Here is a 12,183-nt window from a genome sequence, read left to right as displayed (position 1 = left end):
TCTCCTAGTCCAACGCTTTAAAATTTAATTGTAATGACAATATAAAACTTGTAAAAAATATTAAACATCTTCCCCACTGTCAGAACAACAGTGAATCAAAACCCCAGTCTCAATATTGAGCGCTCAACACAACCCCTGTTTTCAACCATCATACCTCTGCCAGTAAGGAAAATATTACGTCTGTCAACATTAAATTTAAAAATTTTTAAATTTAGATAGTCTAAAAAGCTTAGCTGCATATGGAGCATTTTTTCTCTTCTTTCCTTAAGTTGGACTAAAACTTTTCAAAACAACATGTTTCACAGGAATAAGAGCAACACAAAAATCAACCAGATTTGTCTTATGTAGTAATTTTTGTTCTTCATGCATGTGCATAAATGACCAATCGTCCGATAATAAGAATGTTCTACAGATATTAATTGAATTATTATATAACTTCATCTCTAGGGGTTCTGCAATAAGTAATTTATAGTAGTTATGTTGAATATTTATAATTTTTATTTACTTAAAGCCAAAAGAATGTTTGTTGTTCATTTATTGCATGAAATTAAAAGTTCCAAAGCATTTGCTTGACCCGCCCGAACTGAAGCTTTGTGTTGTTTTTCTTGAAACTGTGCCACCCCTATGGGGTGGCACAGTTTTGAGAAAAACAACACGAAGAATCCTACATAACCGCGTCGCAGTTTTTACATGTGATTCTCTATATGAGGTCATGTTGTAATTGGAATGTATTGTTTAACGGTCAATTTCTAAAAATCGTGTATAATTTGTTCATGGGTTTGGCTATAATTTTCATGTCGGTATCCTTGCTTATTTCATTAAGTTTATTGTACCAATGTGTGACATATGGGATGGTAATGAAATGTTTTTTGTCCAATTCTGATTTTCGTACAATGTGTTGCGAAGTTGTTATTGTTTATTTTTTTCCATGCTAATGCTTTAACTTTATTTCTAGAGGCTAAAGGATAATCCCTATTTATGAATCTTCAGGTTAATTCATTTATCTCTGTTAATGAAATCTTAGAGAAGCAATATTTAAAAGCGTTAAGAAATTGATTCAACCTGACAGATTTTTTATACGAATAGGGGTGATAACTATGGAAATGTAAAAGCATTCCCTTATTAGTTGGTTTTCTATATATACTAAAATTAAGAAAATTAATGGAATGTGTTTTTGCTTCAATTTCTATTGTAAATTTTAATCTCGAATGGATATTATTAAAAACCTGTAGAACATTGTTTATGGTCAAATGAACATTGTTTGTGGTCAAATGATCTGTAATAATCAGGATGTCATCCAGATATCTTCCATACTATGTGATCTGTAGTATAAATGGATCAAGATGAATCTTCTCTATTTTATCTAAGTATAGCTCAGTAATGAGTCCACTGATGTTTAGACCCATTGGCAGGCCAAAAACCCGTCTGTATATTTCTTCTTGAAAGAGAATGTAATTGGCATTTACAAATAATTTTTTTAGTTCAAAGATTCTATCTTTTGGAAGTCTGGTATTATTAATTTTTATGTTATCATCGTTTAAGAGGGCCCAAACTATGTCTAAAGCATATGGGACATTTACATTGGTATATAGTGAAGTCACATCCAATGAATATAACTTCATATCCTTCTTAATATGGAGATCTTTAAGGATCATGAATAATGCATCATAGTTTTTAATATTATATGTTAAATGTTCTCTAAATTGTTTTAGAATTTAGAGAACATTTAACATAATATTAAAAACTACAATGCTTTATTGTATCCTGGTCGAGCAAATGCTTCGGAACCTTCATTTCATGCAATAAACGAACAACTAACATTCTTTCGGCTTTAAGGAAATAAAAATTATAAATATTCAACATAACTACTATAAATTACTTATTGCGGAACCCCTAAAGATTAAGTTATGTAATAATTCAATTAATATCTGTAGAACATTCTTATTATCAGATGATTGGTCATTTATGTGCATGCATGAAGAACAAAAATTACTACATAAGACAAATGCTTCTGGTTGATTTTTGTGTTGCTCTTATTCCTGTGAAACATGTAGTTTCGAAAAGTTGTAGTCCAACTTAAGGAAAGAAGAGAAAAAAATTTAATGTTGACAGACGTAATGTTTTCCTTACTGGCAGAGGTATGTCGTTGAAACCAGGGTTGTGTTGAGCTCTCAATATTGAGACTGTGGGATTTGATTCACTGATGTTCTGACAGTGGGGAAGATGTTTAATATTTTTTACAAGTTTTATATCGTCATTACAATTAAATTTTAAAGCGTTGGACTAGGAGAGTTGGTTGAAATAGAAGCAATCCTATTTCAAAAATAAAGGGTAATCCCTGTTGATTTCACAATATAATAGAATAAAGGAATTATCAAGCACTTAATAGATCTCCATTATCAAATCTATTTCCACACTATATAATTCTTTGATTTTTTATGGACTCCAATTATTACCAAATGTGCAATTTAAAATAGTTTGTGATGTTTTTAAGAGTTAAAAAACATACATTTCACTAAAAACATATACAGGCATACCTCGATTAACGAATAGGATGCGTTCCACGAAATTACTTCGTTAAGCGAAACTTCGTTTTCAGAGGTAAAAATACTGTGGCCAGAATAGGGATACGTTCCTACGTAAAGAAAATGAAAAGCTTTTTTTCGAACAAAGAAAAGTTTTATTAAATAAACAGTCAACTTACATACAAAGTGAAATCACATTTTAAAATATGAGGTTAAAGTTGATTGTTTATGCTTTTTTTCTCTTTCATTTAACAATGGCCTATACGGAGTTATTGCATTTAACACTGATCGCTTAACTATAACACTTCTTCCTAAATCAGGATCATTTTCACTAAAAAAATTTAAAACGTTTTCAATGTCATTTAAGCACCTTTTCAAATCTTTGGTTGTTAACACTTTTTCGGCAGGAACTTTAACTTCGTCTTCATTATCTTTGTCTTTGTTGCTAACAAGGTTTTCTAAATCTTCCACTGAAAAACCATCATCTTCTGCATTCAATAAATTTCTAACATCCTCTTCATCGACATTTTCGAAACCTATTGATTGAGCCATCTGGATAACTTCATTTCTAATTTCTTGGATGTTATTTTCTTCTTCTAGTACAACTTCTGGCCATATTTTGTGCCAAACTCCATTTAAGCATTTCTTAGTGACTTCTTTCCAAGAACTATCAATGCTTTCAATTGCGTTTTTAATGGTTTAGTTTTTCCAAAAAGTTTTAACTGTCATTTCCTCTTTATCCTCTAGTTCAGTTAAACTGCTTAATGTTCGACGCAGATTATAAGCTTTAAATGATGCTATTACTCCCTGATCCAATGGTTGAATCAGGGAAGTTGTGTTTGCTGGAAGAAACACAACTTTGACAGGAATGCATGTGTCCAACGTGTTAAGATCAGTAGGATGTCCCGGAGCATTGTCTAACAACAAAAGAGCTTTTTCTTCAAAGTTGTTTTTTTTGACAATACCGTTTTACTCCAGGACAAAAGTGGTTAACAAACCAATCAGTAAATAACTCCTTGGTAACCCACGCTTTTCTATTTGCTTTCCATATTACAGGTAAATTCATTTTTATGTTACCTTTTAACGCCCTCGGATTTTCTGAATGGTAAACTAATAACAATTTTAATTTATAATCGCCAGAGGCATTTGATCCAAAGAGTAACGTTAAACGGTCTTTGGCTGCTTTGAACCCAGCAGCTGATTTTTCTTCAATAGAAATGAAGCTTTTTGTTGGTAGCCGTTTCCAGAACAAACCGCTTTCGTCAACATTGAACACCAAATTTGGTGGAAAATTTTCACGTTCAATTATTTCCTTTAGTTTTTCTGGAAACTTATTTGCAGCTTCTCCTGTTAATTTTACACTGGCCCGTTTTTTTAAATTTCTCGAACCAACCACGAGAAGCCCTAAAGGTTTCCGTAATTTCTTCAGTTTGTTTAGATTTCAGGTGATTAAACAAAAATAATGCTTTTTCTTGAATCACAATTTGACTTAAAGGCATATGACGTTGTGACATATCATCTATCCACAAACTTAACATTTTCTCCATTTTTTCTAAAATTGGATTCCTTAAGCGAGTTAATTTTGCCGCTGTAACATCTGTACAATTCTGAGCAGACTGTTTTATTTTTTCTGATTGACTTAGTATGGTTGTTAAAGTTGATTGCGCTAATCCTAAAGAATGTGCCACATCGGATTTTCTTTCGCCGCTTTCAACACGTCGTACGATATTTAGTTTAGTTTCCAAAGAAATTGCTTTTCTTTTCTTTGATTCTGACATTTTAATTAACTAAAACAAAAATATTTCTATTAAAATTTACAAAATCTACGTTATGTAATGCTACAAAGAACCTACGTCGATTATTGCAATGCGCCACACTGAAACAACGTCAATCATGTAAACAACAACTAAATTATGCGATTGACGCGAAAAACTGTTATAACAGACTCGGGAGCACTCGGGAATACGTAACGAGTCGCCGTCAGTCACCAATCGAATGATTGTCGGGCATTGGTCTTAAATTGGAATATTTTTTTATGTTAAATGGGGCTTGAAATTGCCGACTTCGTTATATCGAGGCTTCGTTATCAGAGGTAACGTTAACCGAGGTATGCCTGTATTGTAATTAAGTATTTCACATTTCTTTTTTGCAATTTTTTGGTTTTAAATTGGAACTAATGTCAAAACCAAAATCGGTGTTTCGTCTGTTTTTGGAAGGAGTCAAAACCAGATGGAGTTTCATTTGATTTTGATTTGGTTTTTTGGTGGTAGTGCTGAAAACATGAAGTCCATGACCATTACTTAGATGTTTCAGACAATTATATGCTATGTACACTGTACAGAATTAATAAATGGGCCATATCAGTATCAGCATGACATTAATCCATGTTATTCAGAGGGTCTTACAGGAAAGGTTTGTGGACAGTATCAATGAAAAGTTTGACTGACCAGGTTACACCCCAGACTGCAAACCTGTGGGACAAATTGGAGTATTGGATTAGGCTTTTATCAGAATGACTTTCTTCCAAACTGGCTTTTGAAGCTGATTTTCTTAAGGAATGGAGGCACATTCTAGCTGTTACCTACTGGAGGTTGGTAGAAAGTATGCTCAGGAGGATTGAGACACACTTGGAACTGCTTGCATGTGGCTGAATACTTCTTGGTCATATACAGTATATTTAGTTTTTTTTTTTTTTTTTAGTTTAGTTTTATGCAGTATACGTGGTATATTTAGTTTTGTGTGCTGATGCTGTGATTAAAGGTAAAGACTGATAATTTGATAATAGTTTGATGTTTATAGCATCTTTAAAAAAAAAAAAGATTCTTTCTGTAGTTAGTCCATGCCAACTATAGAAAGAATGGTCATAAATGGAGCGAAATTTAATTCACATCTTTTTGTTTCTTTTATTTGACTTTGATACTTTAGCTGTAATAGTACAAACTGTAATTGTAACTAGAACTTTAATTGTAATTTTACAAGACAATTTGGCTTATTTTAAAAACATCTGTCCTTTTTGAGTAACTTTAATTGGACTGATTATTTTAAGATCTTATTTTCATTTTTTCCCCCTTCTTTTTAATAGAGGCACATGTTTGGTCAGCGCCATCCTTTTAGACAATATGTTAATGAAATTGTGCAAGGTCTAGTAGATCTTATTGGGTAAGTATCTGCCTGTCATAATTTATATATTTTTTTGTACAAGGATTTAGGATATAAAAGGATTTAACTGTGCTAAATAGATTAGAATGTTATTCTATTTTAAAATGCTCAAAGATGGTATTTGTGTGAAAATACCTCATAGGGCAAGTAATCTTAATAAATGTCTGAATGATTTAGTAAGTGTCTGAATCTCTAGAACCCAATTTAAAATGATAATAAGGTAAGTGTGATAGATTTATATTCTGTCCATACATTTTATCTTCAAAATTTCACCTCTGATTTATAGGAAGAATGTTAACAGTAGTATGTCATAACTTAACACTTAAAAAAAGAACTATGGGGTGTGGTTTACATAAATGGAACCTGCCCAAGTAGGACCGTTGGAATGTTTACTTATGGTTTTGGTTCTGTATGTAAATGTGTAAAAGCTTTTCCAGCCATTGTTACAGACCATCCCTGTTACCTTTTCTTGTATGCAAGTTTTGTACTGTGCAAGTTTTTTTTTTTTTAATCAGTCAAGCTATAATAGTAGACCCATCTAGTAATAATGCCAACTCCAGTAAATAGCAATAGTACTTTTTCTGCTGTCATAAAAAATTACAAAACCATGGTAACAGATAGAGAATGTAGAAAACATCCAGACTTGTCCTTAGATATTATGATATAACAAAGTCATGCTCATTTTCTAGCTAGAAGATATCTGTATAGAAAATATGCTTGCCTATGGTATATTGTCATGCAATAAAACAAAGCAGGATACTGCTAAAAATGTTTTATTATGGTTCTGATTAGTAAGTGGATAAAGGTCTGTCTTAGTTTAAAAAAGAGTTGAACAGTTGGTGTCAAAAATGTCTCAAGTTCTATTCCTTACTATTGTTAATACTGTTTTAGAAAATGTAAATTAATTAATTAGTTAATCGTTTGTAAAATTATATAGCAGAAGGAAAAAAGCCTAAATGCATTTTATTGTTTTTTAAATAATTTTTATTTTGTAATTACATTTTTAGAATATAGAGCTAATATTCTTAATATCACTGAGACATTTCATTTTCTTGCACTGTACTTTAGAGTTGAGTTATTAAAATAGCACTTATTTTAATTGAACAAGGAAATTTTAATTTGTGCAAGCATAGCAATGTGTCGAACGTTAAACCTGTTGCACATTTGAATCGAAACACTGACCCAAGAACTGTACGACCCATTGTTAGTTGCTGTAACAATGAAGCTATACAAACTTTTTTTTTATTGATATATAAAAATATGCTGTCCAGTTAAAACTTATGATCAACCCCGTGTTTTAGCAATTGGCTGTTCCTCCCTGCCTGGTGGCACACATGTGACAGCAAGAACTGGTAAATGTGATTCTTCAGGTTCGTGGCCTGTGGTCCTTATTAAATGCTTGATCAACGTAGGCAAGGGATGTGATCTGACAGACTTTGAAAAAGGGATAATTGTTTGGTACTAGTTGAAGGCTGGTAGTGTTATGGAAATTCTGAATTTTATGTGCTGTTTGCAGAATGCTGTAGTTAAGGTATTCCAAGAGTGGACAGAGTAGTTGTCATGCCAATTGCAGGTACCCACACCTCATCGATGGCTGTGCTGAATGTAGGCTGTCCTGCTTGTGTAAGCCAATAGATGGAAAATGATGGAATGGTGGACCATGGACTTTAACCAGTGGACAACCAGCGGCATTTCCATGACCATGAGTGAAGGAACCCTCCTCTGTATGAGATCCTTTGTAGGCACCCAGTCAAGGTACCCATGCTTATGGCCACCCATCACCAGTGATGCCTAAAATTTGTATCTGAACCATTGACAACCTGGAAAAAAGTTGTTTTTTCTGATGAATCACATTTCCTACTATGCTGTGTTGTGATGGTAGATGGGGGATACAGTGGCAAACTGTGGAGAGGAATCATCCCAGTAGCCTGGTCCAACAGAAACAGACAGGTGGTGGCATGTGTTTTTGTATGGGGGGGGGGATGTTTTCCTTAGAATCTCCTGGAGTCCTCATACCCCTAGACACTGAATGCTAAAAACTACTTATCCATTGTGGCTGATCAGGTACACTCCTTCATTGTGACTGCATCCCTGGATGGCATAAGTGTGTTCCACCAGGGTAATGCAACCTGCCACATTACCAGTATTGTTTGGGAATAGTTCGCTGAACATGAAAGTGACTTCCAGGTGCTGGATTCTGTGGGATTACATGGATTGACAGATCCAATGTTTGGATCCCCTGCCACAGTCTGTTGCAGATCTACAGGATGCAATTCTTGAGACATGGTACCCAAACATACCTTGTGCAATGTTCAGAAACCTTATATGATACCAATACTGCCACCACATGGATATGTCATCATGTGGTGGCAAGAGGAGGATATACTTACTATTAGGTGGTCATAATTTAATTGGACTATTAGTAGGTGGTCATAATTTAATTGGACAGTGTATTAGTGTGTACAGTGTATTCATACTAAATAAATGTTAGGCACTTATCATTTAAGTATTTCTTGTGGATAATATATCTATATTGTTTAGAAATGGGCTTTATAAAGTATTTCCACTTGGAGTTCTTGATTTTAGACAGTGCTAAATCAATCATTTGGTAATTGCTGAGGCAATGGAGGCCACAAAATTCAGTACTGTATGGTGTGTATCTGTAAATTGCATAGGTCATCTTATGCTCTAAGCACTATGGCCAAAGCTGCTGATGTGCTGCAACCCCCCCCCCCACTACAAACAAATAAAATAAGCCATCTTAGAGAAAAACAGCCTTTATAGAGTTGTACCACTTGGCATAGAAGATCAAACCTGTGACTTTTTCAAATTGGTGTCAGGATGGCATATCAACCCCTCTGCCATGAGACTTGCATTTCATCTAAATTTGAATTTAAGGAAATTTATGGCGCCTCCATAGCCAGGTGGGCAGGAGCAGCAGTGCGTAGCACACACTTCTTGATTAGATCAGGGTTCGAGCCCATGACCATCAAATATGGAGGATGCGGAAAGGTCAGGGAATGACCACCGCATATCCCCGGAGCAATATGGCCTTAGTTGCTAATGCTCCTAAAAACCAAATAACAACAACAACAAGGAAATTTATTAAAATCATAAAATGATTTTTATAAAAATGTAGCAGATACAAATGATTATTTGTTAAATAATAACCACTTAATTATAACATCTTGTGTTATGTGCACAATGTTTTAAATGACTTTGTGTACATATGATCTTTAAATTTGTAATTACGCTCCTATTGTAGTCACATGTATTCCTACACATAAGAATCAACAAAGGCTTCATTAGTTCTCATCTCTCTCTTTCTAAAACAGAGTAGGGAAGTTAATGAAGTCTTTGAATTTGTTGGAGAACCCAACTCACCCTGCCTGTGATCAGCTAACTACTGCCCTGATTGAAGAGACCTTTGAAAAGGTCTTAATACGTTTATGTCACTGATCCCAGGATTTCAGCATATACAACATGCAAATTGGCATATGAACACACACTTCAACAACGGTGTTGCTGAAGTGTGTGTTCACAAACCAACAACAGTGTTAGCATTAGTAGAGGCATACGATGCAAGAAAGCAAGCTTATGCAGCATCAGCCAAAAAAAAAAAAAAAAAACGCTCCCATTTCACCCCTCCATTCGTTCCAAATACCTGTCCAGCTCAGCCTTAAATTTATTTAGGCTATCAACTTCCACAACAAAAGATTGAAGTCTGTTCCACCAATCAACTGCCCGCTAGCTAAGGGCAAACTTCCGCACATCTATCCTACATCTGTCTTTCCTCAATATGAATTTATGCCCTCTCAGGTGATTATTCTGAGCAAGAGGAAGAATCCCATCAGTATTGAGCATGTTCAATCCATTCAGGACTTTATACACCTCAATCAGATCACCTCGCAAGTGCCTAGTCTCCAGACACTGTAATCTGCAAAATTTAAGCCTTTCTTCGTAAGAGCAACCCTTCGTTCCATTCACTAGTGTTGTTGCCCTTCTCTGTACTCGTTCCAACAGCTCTACATCCTTCTTAAAATGAGGCCTTCAGACCTGTATACAGTACTCAAGGTGTGGCTTGACCATTGCCTTATACAAGGGGATAATCACCTCCTTATCTCTGCTAGAAAAATTCCTGTATATGATATTATATGATACCAATTATATAATATCATATACAGATAATATATAATATCATATACAGTGTTCAAATGTAAAGAAGCAGGATTATTGTTAGGTGTTTCATTTCGTGAACTAATTGTCCTTTGAAAAAACAATTTTGACAGATACAAAATGCCAATGCCTTATGGCCTTAGTTGCCTTGCCAGTTATATATACCAATCCGTCTCAAGCCTGATGCACAGATATTCAGTTTTTACTGCATGTGTTTGCTGTGTACATTTCCATGGCATTGTTCATCTGAATTAACATGTACAATTCTACTTCTAAACCATTCAGAAAATGTGCATTGACCTTCCAGTATCTAGTAGTGATTAAACTTCAAACTTACCAAACTACCCTTTTATTCTTCTTCTTCGTTCATTTTCTCTGCTTTTGTTTTCTGGAACAAACTACCTCCATGTATATTTTCTAAAAATTACAGCCTGTTGAAATTCAAGTCCCTACTAATTTTTGCAACTGTCATTTCCCTCACAGAACTTGAGTATTATAAGTGTTAATAACCTTTGTTTAGGCATCATAAAAATGTTATAGCAGTTCATTATAACTAAGCATTTAAACTAATAGCTTATCCTGTCACATCTAGCTGTATAATTACATAGGTATTAATTTTTATATGTCTTGTTTGGTCTCTTTCTCCAGTGAATAATTCTCTTCATATTCATTTTTCTTTTATTATACCTTTTATTATTCATTGTATGATTGATTTACCATTGATTTATGAATGATCCTGATGATTTTAATATATAAATGAAAAGTTATAAAATCAATAATGGAAGTTTTAATCCGTGTGCTTTTCTTCCAAGTATGTTGTACTATAGAAAATTTTACTTCTGTTTTAGATATTTGGAATGTTTGGTCATTATTGAGTGTTTGCAGTTGGAGTTACTGTATAACCAGGAGGAAGGAATGTAAGTTAAATTTTTATTTACAATTTTTGAACTATAATTTATTTTTTTGTAGTCGTTACCATTTTATTTAAAACCCATTAATTTTCTTATTTAAGTCAATTCTTACAGATCATTCTGTTTTTTCATACATTTTTTGTATCAAAAAACTGGAGTTCTATGAAAATTATAATCTAAATATTGGTATTGATAAAGGTTGCAAAGAAATTATGTAGCTTTTGTAGCATCAAGCAAAAAAATCAAGCAAATTTTTTGGTCAAACTGTGTGCGCGCACGTACGTGCATACATGCACTGTAGATTTATCATTGTAACAAACTTATATTTGAATGAAAAACTATTTACAAAACCTTACTAAATGCTGAATTTTCAAGCACACAATTGTAGCATTATTTTCTGTATATGTATAAATATATTTTATTTTATTATTTATTTTTATTTTTTTATTTTTTCAGAGAAATTGAAATTGACCTTTTTAAAGATACTGTTACTTTGAAGGTTAGTTTTTTAATTCTAAATTTAAAAATAAATTTGATTATTTAAAATTTTAAAAATTTGTTGTTTACCTTTTGTTGTTAAAATTTGTTGCTGGTGTCTTTGAATAACATTTGAAATGCATGTAAAAAGCTCTTGAATTGATCACTGCCAAAAAAATAAAAGTTTTCCATTCTGAGACGATCTGCATTTATTTTTGCATCTTAACCATCCAAATCATGCAGAAATGATGAAAAAGTATTATGTAATATACAGCATCCTGTGGACCAATGCATAATGTTTACTAGTCTCACTCAATAGCTTCATGGGATTGGTAATGTCTTCTCAGGATTGGAAATGCTTGATATATACCTTAACTTTTATTTTCATCATTGCTTAGACCAAATAATATTAAAATTGTCTATATCTATACATGCTTCAATATTTTAATTTTTACAATTACCAATTTAAGCATATATAAATGCATGTAGAATTTGTTGATTGCATTAGTTGTGCAGCATTTTATAAAATTTGGATCTTTAAAAAAATATCAACTGGCTTTCCTTTAAAATTATATGATCATAAAAAACAGCATTGCATTATGTTTCTTCTTTTAGAAAAAACAATACAGCCACTCCCCAATTAACATAAGGGTTGCGTTCCGCAGAACTCTACGTAAGTTGGAATTTTACATGTCAGAATTTCTCTAAATGCTTTTGTAGCACTCACAAATTTGATTGAAGCAAAAAAGAGATGTTCGACGAACATATAAATAGAATTATTTATTCAATTTTTTTATCTCATGCGCAGGAAAAATTACAAAAGTGTAAAAAATTACAAAAATTTCAAAATTATAAAATTACAAAGAGAGAGAGGAGACAAGCATAACGTCAGCAAGTTTTACCTTTTGAACATCGTTTCCAGAATTAACTCTCCA

General features: G+C 33.1%; 1 protein-coding gene across 1 annotated transcript in view; it reads left to right on the top strand.

Moving 5' to 3' along the window:
• Nup188 (nuclear pore complex protein Nup188) overlaps positions 1 to 12,183 on the top strand; it is a 171,137-nt gene that overhangs the window by 21,863 nt on the left and 137,091 nt on the right. The window contains exons 12-14 of the mRNA XM_090375487.1: positions 5,608 to 5,684; positions 10,709 to 10,777; positions 11,228 to 11,270. Of these exons, the coding sequence (XP_090231613.1) occupies positions 5,608 to 5,684; positions 10,709 to 10,777; positions 11,228 to 11,270 (189 nt within the window). The remainder of the gene's footprint in view (positions 1 to 5,607; positions 5,685 to 10,708; positions 10,778 to 11,227; positions 11,271 to 12,183) is intronic.

Source organism: Mastigoproctus giganteus, chromosome 6, assembly GCF_048544385.1.
Source record: "Mastigoproctus giganteus isolate SK-2022 chromosome 6, ASM4854438v1, whole genome shotgun sequence".
Classification (NCBI taxonomy): domain Eukaryota; kingdom Metazoa; phylum Arthropoda; class Arachnida; order Uropygi; family Thelyphonidae; genus Mastigoproctus; species Mastigoproctus giganteus.
This window is presented reverse-complemented; position numbering and strand designations above follow the sequence as displayed.